Genomic DNA, 19754 nt, shown 5'->3' on the forward strand with positions numbered 1-19754 from the left:
TATATAAATAAATAAATAAATATAAATATATAAATAAATAAATAAAAATCCCCCAATAACGCAGGGGTCCAGTGTACTGACGTCATATCCTGTCTGAACCTCACGGGGGCAGCGTTGCTCCTAGCAAAGCTCTGGCTCTTTTCGACGAAGAAGACTTCTTCCGTTTTCCTTTCCTCTCCCAGCCGCTCCTCCGCCATCACGGAGTATTGAACAAAAACCAATGTCGATTTAAATGGGGAGAACGCGAAGAGCGGAAGAAAGCCCCTAAACCTTGTGACAGCACCCAGCGGAGCATGGAGCGCCCCCGCGGGGATTTATGACATCATCCCACAATGCGGACTCGCCATTCGGCTTCCAGTATCGCTATAATCGCTAACTACCGCCGCCGCTAATTAGCGTGCGATTGCGATAGCGGCCGCTCTTTTCCCCCGCTAGCTCGGTTAGCTTGACAGCTAAGCTAGCTGTCACTAAAAGCACTCGACCGGCCACTTTTCATTCATGTCGCCTGCAACATTGTGTCCGATATTCACCGGCAGCGTCGGGATGGCGAGCAGTTTGAGTCACGGCGTCGACAGGCAGAATGCAGTTTACTCGCGCTGAGTAGACTGCAGCAGCGCTGGGGGGGAAGAAAAAGGGGAGTGAGACCTACATTTTTCCAGCCAGGCCAGTTAGCTAGCTTCGGCTAGCTACAGTGGATACCAAAAGCCACGGTAAGACACGCTTAAAAAAACAAAACAAAAAAAACATTTATCCTTATACAGTCTTAAGGGAATTTTAGAGACGTTTTCACGTTCAGCAATAGAAAATACAGTTCACCCTGAAATTGATGACTTTTCTTCAAGTGTCCATAAATACACTAAATGGAAATATATTAAAATCTTAATCTTACATGCAGGTGCTACAAAAATTCCAGACATGAATCGTGACCCTTGTCTACTAAAATGTAATTTAATCAAGGATCAAAGTGGAATTGCTGTAAATGTGTGTCAATTTATTACATTTGGAACAATATTCAAGGAAGGCTTGCAACACTTGAACTGTCTGTTTACCCACCACATTTGCATAGCTTCCCGCAGAAACAGGCACCTTTTGTTTTTTTAAGGGTCATACAAGATGTCCTAATAAAGAGGGTGTTGTCAAACAGTTGCTGACTTTTAAATTCACAAGAGAAACATGCTAAGAATTGAATTAAGACGAAGACCTTTGTGTTAAAATGTCGATGCGAGTGTCAAAATTCTTAACAGCAGCAATGTTAGCACATTAAGAGGTTATACTTAATCGTAATTTGTCTGTTGTTCTACATGTGAATTATTAATAAGTCTGTTTTTTTTATAATGAAAAAAATGCATGCCTAGATTTTACACCGGTCTGTATGTTTAGTTTTTTGAAGTCCATTAAGAGTAAGACTATAAAGATCACTATCAGTGTCACTCGTGCAATATTTATGTGCAACAAATCACATGGTGCAATATGGCTTTGTGTAACACAATGTTGCCGTTTTTAACCTAATGCTTCCTCCGGTCTTGCTGTGTGGAGTTTGAATGATCTATTTATGAAAGAAAAAAAAAGTGTTCCATTCATCCCATAAAGCTAAAAAAAAAATGTTATGGATTTTTTTTAGTGAGAAAAAAAATAGTAGAAAATAGTATTATACTGTACTTTTTAAAATTATATAGGATATTAATTTGTTAGGTGGCTATGGATTTTTGAATTGTGTGTTAGTGGACTTTGCTAAGGCAATGTTGTTTTAAATACAGAAGCTTCCTATCACATAAAAAAAAAACCATGCATGTTAGGTTAATTGAAAACTCTGAGCATGAATGATTGCTCATATCTGCATAGCAAGCGTCAGTCAGCCGGGATTGGCTCAGCTCACCCGTGAATGGGGGAGAAAAGCAGTCTAGAAGATAGATGGATCATATCGTGGTGATTGGTGTGTTTTGATATGAGCTCGCCAGTGCGTGTGCAGCATTTATCTGGGATGACATCGCCACGGATGGACAGCTTCCCGTTATAATCGAGCTGAGTGCTTGCTTTAGGCTTGGTTGCAAAATTGAAAGGTCTGCTTCAAACAAGGCAGCTTCCTCATTAACAGCTCAAAAGCGTTCCTGTTTCATGTCTGTTCATTTCATGTCGTTCGGTGATCATGTGCCAAACTAAATGTACCGTGTACTTTATTTTCACTCTGGACTTTGGTCAAAAACGGATTGCTAGTACATTTCATTGTGTATCTTATTTAAGACAGGTGAGTAGTGTACAACGGCAATAGCGCTAATAACTTTGATAACCATTTTACAATTTTTGTCTGGTATCAATCCTGACCGCGCTCACTCCTTTGTGTCCCCTCCGATCCCGTTGGCCAGGCGCTGGTCATGCCGACGAGTGTGCGGGCCGGGAGCCTGAAGGACCCGGAGGTGGCTGAGCTCTTCTGCAGGGAGGATCCTGAGAAGCTCTTCACCGACCTGCGGGAGATCGGACATGGGAGCTTCGGGGCTGTGTACTTTGTGAGTTCAGCCGTAGCTATTCCCTGTTAGCAGCCGGATAAACATTTGCAGGATTTATTTATTTATGATTATTTTTTGGAACATTTGTCACCATCTAAATCGGCACCGGCATTTTGTTCAAAAGATAACACTGCAAGCGTTAAATGGAAGCTGAGAAGTGACGAATGAATGAATGAATCAGCAGCATAGAGTGAAAGTGGAAGATCGGATTTTAGTTATGCAGATTTTTTTTTTTTTCACAGTGTGATGTAATATTGGTGAAATATTAAATCTAGGACCTAACGAGTAATCAGCCGGATGATTTAATTGGCCAATATTAGGTCTAAAAAAAATCTGCCTTTTTTTTTTCTTCCTTCTTTCACATTTTTTTTCCCTCCACATTACATCAGACAAAGATAATGGCATTTAAACATTTAATTTTTTCTCTCTTTTTTTCATTAATAGAGTGTAATGGATTAATCAGTAATTGGAATTTTATTCTGACAAGAACTGGAATTTGCATCAGCCCAAAAAGAAGGAAAAAAAAGAAGAAAAAAATCCATCGTGATGGTGCACGTGACACTTGTTGGATGTAAAAAAACGACTTCATATCGTTATTAGGCCCATGACATCCGCACCAATGAGGTGGTGGCCATCAAGAAGATGTCCTACAGTGGCAAGCAGTCCAACGAGGTAGCAGCCGTGACCGCCAATAACGCTCATCTGCCGACTCTGCCGGCTCATTCCGCACTGTGCTTGCGTCTCAGAAATGGCAGGACATCATCAAGGAAGTGAAGTTCCTCCAGAAACTGCGCCACCCCAACACGGTCGAGTACCACGGCTGCTACTTGCGGGAGCACACGGCGTGGGTAAGTGCGGTCAAACAGACGTGAGCAAGTGTCGGGTGTAAATCAGCGTTCATAAGCGTAGCTGGGAAATCTCCATTGGGGTCAAAGTGTGAAAGTTGTTAATGGTGCTCTTTATGAGCCATGAATGGCGTCGCGCACTCTCACGCGGATTCTCTCTCTGGCAGCTGGTGATGGAATACTGCTTGGGCTCAGCTTCTGACCTTTTGGAAGGTAAGGGGGGGGGGAATCTTGTCATATGTGATGTGATTGGTTACACTTCTTTACCTTGATATCTCGTGACATCTCTTCACGTAGTCCATAAGAAGCCCCTCCAGGAAGTGGAAATAGCTGCTATTACCCACGGTGCACTGCAGGGCCTTGTCTATCTTCACTCTCACAACATGATTCATAGGTAATGCGGCTTTGTCTGCGTTGGAATGAATTCCGTCATTGCTGTTGTGCTGAGCTGTCGTTTTTCGCCTCCCGTTTCCACTCAGGGATGTGAAAGCGGGAAACATCTTGCTAACGGAGCCCGGTCAGGTCAAACTGGGCGACTTTGGCTCGGCCTCCATCGTCGCCCCGGCCAACTCTTTTGTCGGGACGCCGTACTGGTAGGACGTTTAAAAAAAAAAAAAATGGCGGTTGTCCTCTTGTGATCCGTCGAGGATGAACGCAAATGTTTGTTTTGGCTCCTCCTCTCAGGATGGCACCCGAGGTGATCCTGGCCATGGATGAGGGTCAATACGACGGGAAGGTGGATGTGTGGTCACTTGGCATCACCTGCATAGAGCTGGGTAAGAGGTGGACGCAAAAAAAGTGCCCACACACCCTGATTCATGTTTTTTTTATTTTCATCTGACTCGTGTTCCCATCTAGCGGAAAGGAAGCCTCCTCTGTTCAACATGAATGCAATGAGTGCCTTATACCACATCGCGCAGAACGAGAGCCCCGTGTTGCAGTCCAATCACTGGTGAGAGATTTAAAAAAAAATAAAAAAATAATAATAATAAAAATAATAATTTTGAAATGGCAGCTAAATGATCACATTTGATCGGCTCCTTCATTTTTTTTTTATTATTATTTTTTTTTTCTGAGGAGAGCTCAGTATTGTTCATTCGATTTGACATCATCATTGCTCTCCTTTTAAAAAAAAAAAAAAAAAAAAGTTTTTTCTCTCTTTTTTTTTTGATCGGCTCCTTCAAATACTAACAATGTCTTTTAGGTCGGATTATTTCCGCAATTTTGTGGACTCGTGCTTGCAGAAGATCGCCCAGGACCGACCTACCTCGGACGTGCTGCTCAAGGTGCACGTCCGCGCAAAAGCTCATCATCGCCCTGCTGCCACATTGTATGCTCGTTGGAACCTCCCCGTTTTCTTTTTCTCCCGCCGCAGCACCATTTCCTGTGCAGGGAGCGCCCCATGACCAGCGTGATGGACCTCATTGCGCGCACCAAGGATGCCGTCCGCGAGCTGGACAACCTTCAGTACAGGAAGATGAAGAAAATCCTTTTCCACGAGGCGCACAACGGGCCTGCGCCGGAAGGGGCCGACGAAGAAGAGGTACCTGAACGCATCACTCTTTGCGACCGGAAGCATCCGCATTTGAGAACTGCATTTGTTTGGTCCATCCTGCCTTTGTAGCTAACCCGTGTCAATGTATATTGTGAGTTTGAAACCACTTCCCTTTCGTACAAAAGGCTTTGTTGCCATTGATTTTCAAAACAGTTGACTTCTTGTCAAAAGGAAATGATGGAATTTGGGGGGAATGTCAGGGTGCACTTCTCAGGTCAAACTTAGAGTTTTTCTATTTATAGTACACGAGTGAATGAGTTCAAATGATTTCCTTCATCAACACGTCCTCCCTAAAATAATTTGACGGCATCTTTCCAGGACGTGGAGCAGTACATGCTGCGCACGGGCACGGTCAACAGCATGGAAAGCTCCCACTCGCTGCCGTCCATGTCCATCAGCGCCAGCTCCCAAAGCAGCTCGGTCAACAGCCTGGCGGACGGCTCGGACGACAGCGGCGAGATGGCCATGATGCAGGAGGGCGAGCACACCGTCACCTCCAACAGCTCCGTCCTGCACAAGCCGCTGGTCAGTCCCGGCCGCGTTTGTTACCGTTGGGCGTGAAACGCGTCTCAGTTTTGCCTCATTGGCGTTTGGAAAAACTGTGACGGATGTAATATTGCACCCCCTACTGGAAAAGTCAAGTCATTGCAATACATACGAAAGAAAAGGGGATTGCCCTTCTATTGAAGCTGACCTGTCCACTGTTGTCATCCTGTGCAGAGCCACGATAACATCTATGATGACCCCTACCAGCCGGAAGTGGACTTGCAACGAGATGCCTCGTCCGCCGGCGTAGGTGGTGCAGGAGGAGGAGGGGGCGGGGGAGGAGGAGGAGGAGGAGGAGGAGGTGGAGGAGGCAGGCGCCGTCGAGGCCGTGACCATTTCGCCACCATCCGGACCGCCTCGCTCGTCACCCGCCAGATCCAAGAACACGAGCAGGGATCGGCCCTGAGAGAGCAGATGTCCGGGTAAAGCCACAAAAAATGTAACATCAGCACTTTGCGAGGTCCAACGAATACCTGAACGTCCAAAAAAATCAGAATTAGACTCTAACTCGCTACCTGTAAAGTTGCTGGTGTTTGCGCCAACACTTTGTTTTTTTCGGTCCGCGCAGGTACAAGCGAATGCGTCGGCAGCATCAGAAACAGTTGATGGGTCTTGAAAACAAGCTGAAGGCAGAGATGGACGAACACCAGCTGAGATTGGACAAGGAACTGGAGAACCAGAGAAACAGCTTCTCTATGGAGGGCGAAAAGTTGTGCAAGAAGCACTCGGCTATCATGGACAAGGAGGTGAGATGTTATTTTACACTCCACAATTACAAAATCAGCATAATTGTATTTAAAAAAAAAAAAAACTTTTTTTTAATTAATACTAGTTTTGAATTACTTGAGTTGTTTAACCCCTGAGCGTTATTTTATTTTGAAATGGCTTTGTCAGAACCAACAAAAAGCCAAAAAATGGTCAAATAACGCCCAGGGGTTAAATGTATACATTTGCGCCTTTTTAAAAATGTAAAATAACAAATTTAATCAAATTGTTTCATCCAAAAGGAACTTGCTAATCGATAATTGTGATTAATATATTCTTCATAATTGAGCAGCCCTAATCACAAGTATTGTATTTTAGCAAAAATACTCCTTTGTGAAACTGTAAATATACCTTAAAAATATCTGGCTATATGTAAAATGATTTAATGTACTCGTTTTTACTTCCTAAAAGAATAAAGATTTGTTTTAAAACTTGATTAAAAATGTTGAATGTAAACTTTTATTTAAAAGTATTTTTTTTATATAATTAAGAAAAAAAAAGATAAATAAATGCCACTAATATTAGATATGTATTTTATTATTTTTTTATTTGTTATTTATTAATTTTTAAAAAATAGAGGACAAATTATGGAATGGTTGGTCTTACCATAAAAATTGAAAAGTTGTCATTTTATAAATCGCAGAAAAAAAGTATAGTTTGCAAATTGGATGAATGATTTTGATCAAATTCACTGGATGTGAAATTGAGTTTTTTCTTCTTTTTTTTCCCTCCTGCTCAGACCAAGGCGGTCCTGACTGAGGAGAAGAAGTTCCAGCAACACATACTGGGCCAGCAAAAGAAGGAACTGACAAGTCTGCTGGAGTCGCAAAAACGACAGTATCGCCAACGCAAGGAGCAGCTCAAAGAGGTACGGGATATATTTTTTCCCCCCCCATTTCTGCCAGCACAAACCCAAGAAATTGCTCTTTGCGTGCTCGTGCGACTCAAGGAGCTGAACGAGAACCAGTCGACGCCCAAGCGGGAGAAGCAGGAGTGGCTGGTGCACCAGAAGGAGTGTCTGCAGCAGCACCAGGCGGAGGAGGAATCGGGTCTGCTGAGGCGGCAGAGGCAGTATTACGAGCTCCAGAGTCGCCAGTACAAGAGGAAGATGCTGCTGGCGCGCCACAACCTGGAGCAGGATCTCCTCCGAGAGGTAACCCGGAGTCGGCTTGAAGACTTTTTTTTTTTTTTTGGGCAAGTTGCGTACGTGTTCTCTCCGTCCGCCAGGAGCTGAACAAGAAGCAGACGCTGAAGGACCTGGAGTGCGCCATGCTGCTGCGCCACCACGAGTCCACGCAGGAGCTGGAGTTCCGCCAGCTGAGCCTGGTGCAGCGCACCCGGGCCGAGCTGATCCGCACCCAGCACCAGACGGAGCTCACCAACCAGATGGAGTACAACAAGCGGCGCGAGCAGGAGCTGCGTCAGAAGCACGCCGTGGAGGTCCGGCAGCAGCCCAAGAGCCTGAAAGTGAGTGACGACCAGAGCCGGGCGGGAGACGAAGCCCGCTTAGAAAAGGTAGAGACGAGGGAGGAGGATGGAGAAAGCGCCGACGGTGCGCATGATGATGATGATGATGATGACGTGAAGCCGAATAGAAGCGAGTGCTGGGAGGTAGAGAACCTGAGCGGGGACCACGATGGGTTCGAAAACCCAGACGTGACCAACGAGATACTCGGAGAAGCGATTAATCAGGGCACGGAATATTTACATGACGATGCTATGAAACCGAACCGAAGAGAAGGCTCCGAAGGGCTGAGAGAGGTCAAAGGGGTCGAGTGGGACGGTGCAGAATTTAGAGAGCAGGACGAACGTCCAACCGGGGGCCAGGATGACCACAACACCACATTTGTGCTTGATGGGAGGGAAGGCTGGCAAAATGAGGAAAATGAAGTTTTGACGCGTGACGTGAAGCTGAACCGCGAGTCTGACGAGCACGAGGGCTGGGAGGAGGCGAGGGAGGTGGAAGGCGTCCCGTGGGATGACGAGGAAAATGAGGAGGAGGAGGGCAGAGGCGTGGCCGACGGCTGCCCGTCCGAGCTCATCTCTCTCGAAAAGCGACGCCAGCGCGAGCCGGACGACCTGTCCGAGTTCTACTTCCCCGACGTCCCCGAGGAGCTGGAGGCCGTCCCCAGCGTCCCCCCGCCGCCTCCGTCCTCCCTCCCGTGGCTCGTCTCGCACTCGGTGTGCCTCCTGCTGTCGCTGTGGGCCGCCGCCCGGCCCTCCAACCTCACCCTGCTGCTCCTGTGCGTCTTCCTTCTGTCCCTGCGCCGCTCGCCTCCGCCGCCCTCGCTCGGCTCGCTGCTCCTCTCCGCCGAGCTGGCCCTCCTGGCTCATTTCTTCTCGTACCTCCTCCTGCGCTCCTGCTTCTCGCTCTCCTTCTCCTCCTACTTGTGGCTCAGCCTGTGGGCCAGCGGCCTGATGAGTTTGGGGCTGTCCCTCAGCCTGGGGATGTACTACATCCCCATGATTTTGGTATCGGCGTCCTTTTTGAGCTCGCCCTCCCTCTTCCTGTCGCTCTACCTGGCGGTGGTGCTGGTGGTGCGGCCGGCGCGCCGCTTCCTCCAACGCGCCCCCCGCAAGGTCAACCGGCTGTGCATGCGCATTCTATTCCGCCTGCCGCGGCCGCTCTTCGCCGTGTGCCAGTCGCTCCTGGGCGGCGTGGCCGAGCGCAGCCTCTACGAGATGTTCCCCAAAGCGGGGCGCAACTGGGGGGTGCGGGGCTCCAAAATCCCCGTCCCCCTCAAGAGCCTCCCCCCAAATCAGCAAACCCGCAGCCAGCGGCCTTCCCGTCTGGCGCGGGCCGTCCTCCGCGTGAAGCAATTCGTCCGGCGCCCTCTAGGGGTCCTCGCCGATCTGGCCAACTCGCTCGTGCTCAGTTTAGCCGGGAAGCTGGTCCAGAAGCTCCCGGTTGGCGTTCGCCTCTGGTTGAGCCGGGCGGGGCTTTTCAAGAAGAGGCGGCCCAGCAGGCTGCCTCGACTTCTGCCCCGCGAGGTGCGGGAAGCCCGGCTGAGGGAGAGGCTGAGGCGGGAGCGGGAGAGGCGGCGGAGGGAGGAGAGGGAGAAGATGCTCCGCGACGATACCCGCTGGGAGTGCGGTCTGAGGAGAACGTCCTCGGGAAGGTTTGTCAGGGGGAAGGTTCGGCCGTGGAGATGAGAGCAGAGAAAAAAGGCGGAGCTAGTCAGAACTTGCGTGTACGCGTGGGTGATAAATGCGGGTCATTCCTTCTTTCCAATTCGAAATTAACTCTTTGACTGCCAAAAACGTTAAATAACGTTTAGTAAAATCCTATGGAGGAGTGCCAAAGACGTTAAAAGACGTTTGTTTCAAAACAGAGGTGAAACTAACCATTTTCTATTGTTGATTACTGAAAAATGGAATAAGGTAGAAACAAACTTTTTTTTCTGATGAAAGATGAGAGTCCAATCTTTCATTTGGTAGTATGTGTGTTTCCATAGTCCAAACACAACATTTTCTGTGGACCTTGAAAGATCAGTCAAAATGCTTAAAATCGGCTGGCACCCACGGCATTTCTTTTCTGAAAACGTCTGGCAGTCAAAGAGTTAAAAAGTGACGTTTATCTGATTTGACACAAACAATGAAAAATGGCTTGTTTTTAAATTAGCTGGGAACCCGAACTGTAAAAACAAGCCACAGGACTAAATTAGATTGAAGTATTTAAATGATCGAGGTTAGGCTACGTTAAGCTACGTTAGCTTGTTAGCCACCGCTCTCAGTATACAAAGAACGTATTATTGTAATCGTCTGAAAAGATCAAGCTTTTTTTGTTTTTTTTGTTAAATGGAAACATTTGAAAATAACAAAATAGCCTTTTACGTTATTTTATTTTATTATTTTTTTTAATGTTTGACGGATTGTCCGGTTCCATGCCCCGCCCCTCCCAGCCTCTCCCTCATTAGCTATTGCGTTGTGGCCTCCACACCAATCAAGCTTTAACATTTCATTATTTTGCTTTTTGTAAAAGTTCCTTACGTTTATTTTTTGTTCTTAATTTGTAAGACAATTTGAAGTTGTTGTTTTTTTTATTACCGTGTCTGTGCAATTTATTTTTTATTTTTTATTTTTTTCAATGTTCTTACTTTATACTTGGAACAAATAACGTCGGACGTTAAACGCGGACAACAAATGTGTCCCAACGTTGCCGTGAACAGCAAACACTAGCTTCCTGGCTCAGTAACGTGCAACAAACGCCACCGTCAAATCTAGTGTGCGAGATATCAGATACTATTTGAGTCCAATTTCCATTTTTATTGCCGTTGATGCGATAATCGTGTTAGGTTTTACCATGTAAACATTTGGACGCGTTCTTATTCGTCACGTGAAGCCGTCGAGTGCCTTTTAAGTATTTTTGCACAAAAAGCCTTAAAATATTCTATGGAGAGATTTAAGTGAAGAGCGGAACGAGTCTATAACGGAACATATTCGAACTATAGTGTTAGATGTTTTTATGATATGAAGCCATATAGACAATCTTTTACGCAGAAGATTGCGTCCAAAGACCGAGAGTTCTTGAATGTGAAATTAGATGAAGTGAAAGCGATTTTGTTTGATTAATACAAACGTCCATTAAGTCGGACCAAAAAAAAAGCAACCAAATGCAGTGAACCCACGCTATTTGTGACGGGGAAAATCTGAGAGTAATCGACACCCTCCTTCAAAGAGCCTGAAATGTGCAGTTCACCCTGAACGTGCGTCTAAAGAGTGCCTCATCGTTGCCCGAGTGCGCGCATATTACCGAGAGGCTTGCGGAAGAGCAAAGAGAGGAAATTATTTATTTATTAAGTGTCATTTGACTGCCGGCATGTGCGCTAAGGGGCTTTCGGCTGGTGCAGCCACATTAGAGTGCCTCGTAGTTCACGGTGCACGTCACTATGAGAAGTAAAGAATAAGTGAGAAAATGTAAAAAAAAAAAGTCTTATGTGACTGAACAACACCTCTTCCTGTGGCGTGTCAAATTTGCAAGGCTTCACTGCTTTTCACTTTGCAGGGTCTTTACGTCATGTAATTGCGTTTAGGTGCCACAAGATGGCGGCCACGGACTACTTTTGTTTTGATCGATTTCAACTCCTGTTCAACAGATCCTTGAGTGAGGATGTGCTCCATACAAAAACGGGAATCGTCATAATTCACAAATTTTGAATGGCAAATATGCGTTGGTTCACTGCAATTGAAACGAAGGCGCTTAATTTCAAGTCTACGGTGCGACAGGGTGCGTTTCTAAAGAAGTTCAAATGTGTCATGCACGTTAGTGAGGACACCTTAGCAATATAGGATATAGAAGTTATTTTTGTTTAAAAAAAAAAAAGCAAAACTCTCTCAGGGCAAACAGTTTGCGCGTTGCTTTTTTTTTTTTTTTTTTGTTGCTTTTCACATATTTAATTTAAGTTATTTGCCGTTGATTTCCATTTGTGTTTTGATTTGTCCCCTGTTCCTCCGTGTATGTTTACGTGTTCGTATTGTGTTGTTGACACATCACCTCAACTTTGATACCTAATTGAAGCAGTATTTTTATTAATTTTTTTAAAGAACAATACTGCGTTGTTCGGCAGCCTCTTGTTCTATTTATTCACATTTGGCTGTCTTGCTCACATGCTTGGGAAAAAAAAAAAAAAAGAATGTCATATTTTTCTTTACACCAAAAATAAATTCAGCTGTTAAACTCATTGTCTTGTTTGTTTTTATGATTTCAGTTTCCTTTGTTGTCATTTATGTCCCCCTCCCCAATACCAGCCGTGTTGTCATCGTGGTCACTTTTTTTTGTTCTTGTGTCTTCATAAAGAAGAAGACTGGGCTTTTTGTGTTATTTATGTAATGACATTTTTTTCAATTTTTATGGTTAAAGACAAACTACTATAATTTATCATCTGAATCTGCTGATTTAAAAATAAATAAATAAATAAATAAATAAATAAATATATATATATATATATATATAATCATTCTGTAACTAATTAGTGGTATTAATATTTTTTTTGGTGCTTTTTGTCAACATTTGCTACATGAAAATGTATTTTAAATGTTGCCTCATCAAAAAAAAATTTTAGAAAATAATTATTTTACAATGTGAAAATGACAATTTTCATAACATTTAACATTTTCTTTAATGTTTAAAAACATACATTCAATTTTTTGTCAACATTCGTTATATGAAAATGTATTTTAAATGTTGCCTCATCAAAAAAAAAAATTTAGAAAATAATTATTTTACAATGTGAAAATGACAATTTTCATAACATTTAACATTTTCTTTAATGTTTAAAAACATACATTCATTTTTTTTTTGTAAAGTAAAAATGAGTACAATAAATTAAATTTATTAATAAATATTTATTTAATAAAATATAAAATAAATAATTTAATAAATTTACATCTTACAATTAAATTGGTAAATTGGAAATAAAATACATATAAATACAATAATTCTCCATGCATACTCAATTTTTATTTTTGTAGAGAACAGCCATCATGTATGCTAATTTATATTACAATAATATATATATATATATATTTTTTCATATTCCACACCAATTTAGAGTTATCGATTGTTCTCAAATCAAAATTGATAGAAACACAACAGTAACATGAAGATAGTGACCCCACCCCCCCCCCCCCCCCCCACCCACGAACCCTGATGTGTGCTGGACCTGGATCTCTCTTCCTGCCTCTGTCCTCTTCCCTCTAACCCCGCAGTCCAAAGAGCTGCAGATCAAGCGCCAGTTCCAGGACACGTGCAAGATCCAGACCCGCCAGTACAAGGCCCTTCGGAACCACCTTCTGGAGAACACGCCCAAATCGGACCACAAGGCCGTGCTGAAGCGCCTGAAGGACGAGCAGACCCGAAAGCTGGCCATCCTGGCCGAGCAGTACGACCACTCCATCAATGACATGCTGTCCACGCAGGCTGTGAGTCGGGCCGGGACGCGGAAAGTTCTTGTATAGTCTCGGGCATAAAATCCAAACGTACTCAAAGTGTGCTTTGAGGTGGAAGATAAAGATGGATTCCTTGATTGATTCGGTTTAAAATTTGATAACAAGCTTGTGTCCGCTCCCTTTTGTCTTCCCCGCAGCTGCGATTGGACGAGACGCAGGAGGCGGAGTACAAGGTGCTGCGCATGCAACTGCAGCAGGAACTGGAGCTGCTCAACGCCTACCAGAGCAAGATCAAGATCCACACGGACACGCAGCACGAGAGGGAGGTCAAGGACCTGGAGCAGAGGGTCTCCATCCGACGCGCGCTGCTGGAGCAGAGGGTCAGGACAGGATTTATTTATTTTTTTAACAATAGAAATGTTAAGTTAAATATAGTCATAGTCATAGCAAAATCAGTCCAAATCCAGTAAAACAAAGGGGTTGCTTCAGTGAAAACGGCTGGGAGTGATTTAAGTGACTTAAGTGTAACGGTTGAAGTCTCGGAGAGCTCCGCCTCTTCCCTCCCGCGGTGACAAATGAAGCTTCATGAAGCACTTGTGATATTTTTTTTTTTTGGACTCCTCCTAGATGGCGCTCTTGGTTTTAAAAATAGCAGTTTTTTATCTTTAAATCAAGAGCACCATCCAGAGGAGTGAAAAAATGTCGCAAATGCTTCGTGAAGCTTCGTTTTTTTCCCATCGCTGGCTGTGGGAGCCGTTCAGCATTATGTCGCCTCAAGATTGAAAGTCTGGATGTTTATTAGAAAATAATGAGTGGAAATAGTTTGGTTAGATACATCTGAGGAAACCTGTTCTGGTAAAAATTATTAGCCATTGATGCTAGTTAGCTAGCTCCCTAGCAGGTAAACAAGCACCATGGGAGCTAGCAACGAAGCTAGCAAGCTAGCACCTGGGGCTAAAGCCAAACTGTGGCAGGGTTTTTACTTTCTGGACCCTGGATTTGCAACCCGTTATTTTATTTTTCACTGCATGCCACTTCTTATTTATTACATCACTCATGGCTCAAAGACCTTTGAACAAGAAGTTGGAAAGATGATGTAACCACACTTTGCCTTTGTGTAGCATCAACGCCTTTCTTGAAACATAAGGCTTAAGATCATTTCGACTTCCACCGCGTCATGGTGTCCTCTCGTGTCCTCAGATCGAGGAGGAGATGCTGTCGCTCCAGAACGAGCGTTCCGAGCGCATCCGCACCCTCCTGGAGCGTCAAGCCAGCGAGATCGAGTCCTTCGACTCCGAGAGTTTACGCCTGGGCTTCAGCGGCATGTCCCTCACGGGGCACTCGGGCGACGCCTACTCCAAGCAGGGTTACCCCAACGCGCCGCCGCCGCCGCCGACCCCCCGCTCCGCCGGCCACTGGAGCCACGGGGTGGGCGGACCCCCGCCGCAACCGTCGCGACGCAGCCACAACAGCGGCGGCGAGCGTAGGAGCGACTCCTCGTCCTCGCACCTGGCGCTGGCGCTGGCCATGGGGAGGGAGGGGGGTAGGGAGGCGCACCACTCGTCCCACTCCTCCTCTTCGTCGTCGTCCTCCTCGTCTTCCTCCCACCACCAGCGCCACCATCTCCCGCAGCACTACCACCACCAGAGCACACCGCAGTTGTACCGCGAGCGGGAGCGGGATAGGGACCGCGAACGGGAGAAGGAGCGGGACTGGCCCGGAGTGCGAGGACCCGGCGGAGATCTGGTCCACCCTCTGCCCTTGCCCTTTTCCCATCACCTGCCGTCGCGCTCCTCCTCTCAGTCCCTCGCCATGCTACCTCCGCCACCCCCGGCACCCCCGTCCATCTCCGGCCCGTCGTCCTCCTCGTCTTCCTCCTCGTCCTCGCAGGGGGGGGTCTACGGGGGCATTCGCGCCGCCCCCAGCCTAATGGCGCTGAGAAACAGCCCCCAGCCTCTGAGGAGGACGGCGTCCGGCGGGGGGCCCGGGGCCGCCGCCGGCCCTGACGGCGTCCTGAGCCGGAGCACATCGGTCACCTCGCACATCTCCAACGGCTCGCACATCTCCTACTCCTAAACTCGGGGTTCTCAAACTTTTTGGGTGCAGGGGAGAATTTGTTTTCATTTTCTGAACACCAGTTAAGCTACTTAAACAGTTACTTGTTCCAATATAGAGTCTACAGTTAATCTCCACTATATACAGCTCTGGAAAAAAAAACCCTCCCCCCCCCCCCCAAAAAAAAAAACGTGAGTCTGAATGTGGAGTAGTACCAGTAGTAGTAAGCAGGCTCCCTCTAGTGGTACATGAAAGAATCACTTCCTAGTTCAACTAATTGGAGTACAGTTCGTTTTATTAAAGAACAGTTTTTTTAATAGTTAAAAATTGTATGTAAATTGAATCATTAAATACAGTTTTTTTTAAGTGGTGCTCGGTGTAAAATATTTACATTTAGAGTTTGGATTCTGTTGTCAGTGGTTTATAGGATAGAACAAAATTGTCATTTTACTCAAAAATGACAGTGGTCTCAATTTTTAACAGAGCTGTATATACCAAAAATTTGCGAGGAATCGATGCCCATCCAAAAAGTGTTGGAATTGCCAAAAGATGACACTAGATGGCAGCAAACCACTTTTTTTTTTTTTTTTTTTGGACATGGCTCTGGCCTGACTAAACGAGGCTCCTGCCCTCACTTTAACATTTCCTGGGCTCAAGATGGCGCCAAAGCAATATTATTTTATACCCCATTTGGCGTGAACACAAAACATTGGCGAGTTTTTCTTTAGTCTCTAAATTTTTTTTTTTAAAAAGTCTTATTCCCAAAAGTAGGACTTAAATCATGTAATATGACCCTTTTGTTCTTTAAAAAAAAAAAAGAGAGAGAGAGAGAGGCTGGTAATACAGTGGTGCCTTGACTTAGAAGCCGTCGCTCGGCAGATTTTTTTTACTTTAACTTGTGAGCAAGAATTTGAGATACGAGCGCCAGTTGGTGGCAGTTTGGCAAATAGCGAACAGTTCTTGGAATTTGAGGCTTCAGGCTATTGATTATGACACCCAATGAATGTTTGTTTCAAACTAAACAGTAAATAAAGATAGTTTCATGTTATGAATTAAAATTAACTTTGCCTTAGAAGAGTATGCTAGCATAATGCTAACACACACTGCAAAATTCTATAGACAAGCTAGCGAAAAATGTCAAATATTCGTAGTCATAGAACAAATGCAATTCATAAGTCAAGGCACCACCATATATCACAATCATATCGATGTAAAACATTTTTGGGAACCCCCAGTTTGAGAACAACCATCCTAGCCCGGTTTAGGACAGTAGCTAACACAGGCTAATGCTAATGTTAGCTTGCCTGGACACTCCCGTTAGCCACTCAGGGTGGGAGAGACGAGAAAGGAATGTAACACCTTACAACAAACAAAATAGTGTTTTGTTTTTTTTAATACTTTGTAGGACTTTTTCTCTCTTCCTTATCTGAGCTGCACATTTAGCAGCCGCGTCTTCTTCTATGATGTTCTTTGGCGGAATGGAGAAAGCGAGAAGACAGCAGGAAGGACAAGAGTCACTTGGTAATTGTTTTTGGTGTACGCACTGTACTTGTATGTAGTGTCCAGATATATAAGCGCCGCTAATTCAAGAGAAAAGAGAAGTCACTAAAATGGGTCCACTTGAGACTATTTAAAAAAAAAAAAAAAAAAAAAATTTAATGTTTGGTTAATTTTTTTGCATTAAGTGTTAGGGGTTAAAAAACACAAATGTTGCTTGGAACGTCACCGATGCCTTTAAGGGTTTCTTAAAGGGATGTCCTGTCGTCCAAATGTGTATTTGATGACCACAACTGAATGTTTGTAAAGAGAAAGAAACCGTGTACAAATAAGGAAGATGATATTAATAATTCAGGCATACATGACGTATTGAGTATCTTAACGTGTAGGCGTCACTTCAGTGCATGAGCTCGATGTGCAAAAGTCATTCGTAAGCATCACCAAACATATTTGAAATGTAACGTAAGCCGTCTCACCGCCACACATTTTTTGGTCTTTATTGTACATATTTATGTGGAATATTATAAGCCGGTTTTATAGTGACGCAGATGCCGACGTGTCATTTTGATATACGGTACTGTATTCAAATGAGTGTCGAATTTCAGAGCCTAACTACTCCAAATGCATTTTCTAGAGTTGTCAATATGAACATAGGCAATCTTGATTGTAGCTGTCGTCGTATCATGTTCTCACTATTTCAAAAAAAAAGAAGAAAAATACTGTCAGGTATGGTTTGTGTTTGAGGTATTAACGATTATTAATAAGGAATTATTGATAATTGTTATTTATGTGTGTGTTGAACAGTGAAGTCTCGTTATGATGCCACTTTTTTTTTCTCTCCACAAGACAAGAATCAAAAGACATTTCAGCAACATGTTACATATACATGAATGTTTTCTGTTTGATTTCAGGTGTCACTCGGACACACGTGAGGCCGTCGCCGTTTGCTAGATTAAGATCGGCTGACTTGTTGTGCGTCGTAATCGTCCGCTTGAAGCCTTTGAACGAGAGTTTTCACCTGTTGTGACTTGTCAACGACAAATTATGTGATGTCTTCTCAAAATGGCGCAGAACTTTAATGTTAAAAACTGCTCCCGACGGCCTCATGTCCGTCGGAATGAAACCAAAACTAAATAGAAAATATATTTATGTGTTTATATTAGTGGTGCTCCGATCTTGATCGGCCATTTTCCCTGGGAAAGTGTACCTGCATGACGTCACTCGCGACGCGACAGCACGCACGGATTTATATATGAATGGATTGTAAATACTACTACAAGCCATTCATGTGTAAATCAGTCACAAGGCCGTGCGTGCTGTCGAGTCGCACCGGGAGTGACGTCATGCAGCCGACAAATTCGGCCTTCCGAGGAGCCAGCATTGTGAATTTGGACACAGACTGTGTCAATCAATGCCAATGACGAATTTGTCGGGTGCATGACGTCACTCCCGGCGCGACTCGACAGCACGCACAGATTTACGCGTGAATGGAGTCCGGTCAATGCGCATTGCCAATCTATTCATATGTAAGTCCGTGCGGCGTGCACGCTGTCGAGTCGCGCCATTAGTGACGTCATGCAGCCGACAAATTCGGTCTTCGGAGGACCCAGCCTTGTGAATTTGGGCACAAGCATTGCCAATCACAAAAATGGATCACCTGCAGCTTGTACTTTATAACCTGCCGCTAATTCAAGCCCCGCCCACTTTACCTATAACTGCACGTTAGAGAGCAAACCAGTCACTGAATCATGTCAGTTTTAAATAATATCCTGTTTATATTTAAATGGATTCGAGTCCGGGCTTCGGCCTTCCTGGGTGGAGTTTGTATGTTCTCCCCGTGCTTGCGTGGGTTTTCACCGGGTACTCCGGTTTCCTCCCACATTCCAAAAACATGCATGGCAGGTTAATTGAACACTCCAAATTGTCCCTAGGTGTGAATGTGAGTGTGGTTGTTCGTCTCTGTGTGCCCTGCGATTGGCTGGCAACCAGTTCAGGGTGTACCCCGCCTACTGCCCGAAGCCAGCTGGGATAGGCTCCAGCACCCCCGCGACCCTAGTGAGGAAAAGCGGCCAAGAAAATGGATGGATGGATGGATTTAAATGGATGGAAATTTGGATTTAATATTTTTTAACAAAAGATAATTGACAGATTCATTTGTTAGTGAGCAGCTCTAAAATTGAAAATCGGCAGCATAAAACACTGATCGGAACACCCCTAATATATATGTATATATACACTACACCCAAAAATGTCAAATATATTTTTGGGGTGAAATGACCTCTTATTGGTAAACCAGGAAATGTTTTGGTAAGGTCAAATGTCACCCCAAAACAAAATATCCTTAACATTTTGTGGGTAGTGCAAACAGTATCTACAGTAGAGCATAAGTTGACTCGTGAACTCTGACCTACTCTGATTTTTGTACAATTGGCCACTGGAATGTAAAGCCTGTTTAATTTTTTTTTTTTTAAGTGTTTGTACTTCAATTCAGGACTACATATAGAAAGCACAGGAGGACATGTGGACAGAAGAGGGTGAGACCGGGCCTCGACTGAGCCGCTAGCTCGCTCGCTACCGAGCTAGCGGCAGTGACCGGAGCAGATCAGTCAAACCCACACTTGGTGTCGTGACACTGCTGAGGCCCAAAAGTCCTTTCCCCTCCTCACATGGTAGTCCAAAATGCTCCCAGGAGGCCTCAACGGAATCGGAAGAGGACATTTTGACTCGGAAAAACACCAGCTCAAGACAATTCCCCGTGTAAAGCTTCAGTTGGGAAGACTGAACCGAAACAAAGACTGGCAAGTTGGAAAAATGCTCGTTTGTGTCAAGAGGAAAGCGTGACAGTGTTTGCGGGCGAATTGTTAGTGTGGAGGTTTTGTTTGGAATGTTTCAATCTCATTCCGGGCTGAGGAACATGTTGGAAATGAAATGGGGTGCTTTAAGTAAAAGATAATAAATTGATATTAACACAATTTTATTTTTATGTATTTTAGAGCAATAGACTGAAATTAAAACGGTTTCAGCTTTACTTTTTAATCGGCCGTCAGATTTTGATGAAAGGCGGACAATATCAGTCCATCCTAGACATTTATTCAGTTG

At 44.6% G+C, this 19754-nt stretch overlaps 1 protein-coding gene across 2 annotated transcripts; it reads left to right on the plus strand.

The window, feature by feature from the left end:
* Window positions 1-150: 150 nt before the first annotated feature.
* taok2b (TAO kinase 2b) lies at window positions 151-19627 on the plus strand. 2 transcript variants are annotated; one of them, XM_077550914.1, is made up of 20 exons: window positions 151-710; window positions 2364-2504; window positions 3105-3176; window positions 3251-3352; window positions 3517-3562; window positions 3647-3743; window positions 3829-3942; window positions 4034-4125; window positions 4208-4301; window positions 4554-4635; window positions 4725-4892; window positions 5223-5429; window positions 5625-5872; window positions 6019-6196; window positions 6955-7083; window positions 7165-7368; window positions 7443-7682; window positions 12924-13136; window positions 13301-13483; window positions 14304-19627. In XM_077550914.1, exons 2-20 carry the CDS (start codon window positions 2373-2375, stop codon window positions 15177-15179), a joined length of 3477 nt encoding a protein of 1158 aa, XP_077407040.1. In that variant the 5' UTR covers window positions 151-710; window positions 2364-2372; the 3' UTR covers window positions 15180-19627. The 2 variants fall into 2 exon arrangements, with proteins under 2 accessions (XP_077407040.1, XP_077407039.1); XM_077550913.1 differs by lacking the exons at window positions 12924-13136; window positions 13301-13483; window positions 14304-19627 and having other exon boundaries at window positions 152-710; window positions 7443-11896.
* The last annotated feature ends 127 nt before the right edge of the window (window positions 19628-19754 follow it).

The sequence above is a fragment of the Vanacampus margaritifer genome, chromosome 18 (assembly GCF_051991255.1).
Source record: "Vanacampus margaritifer isolate UIUO_Vmar chromosome 18, RoL_Vmar_1.0, whole genome shotgun sequence".
Classification (NCBI taxonomy): domain Eukaryota; kingdom Metazoa; phylum Chordata; class Actinopteri; order Syngnathiformes; family Syngnathidae; genus Vanacampus; species Vanacampus margaritifer.

Bases quoted from the DNA above. Each gene is read 5' to 3' on its own strand.
- taok2b (XM_077550913.1), top strand. From the start codon at position 2,373: ATGCCGACGAGTGTGCGGGCCGGGAGCCTGAAGGACCCGGAGGTGGCT. The intron at 3,353-3,516 runs GTAAGTGCGGTC...TCTCTCTGGCAG, and splicing joins TGCGGGAGCACACGGCGTGG to CTGGTGATGGAATACTGCTT. The intron at 3,744-3,828 runs GTAATGCGGCTT...GTTTCCACTCAG, and splicing joins TCTCACAACATGATTCATAG to GGATGTGAAAGCGGGAAACA.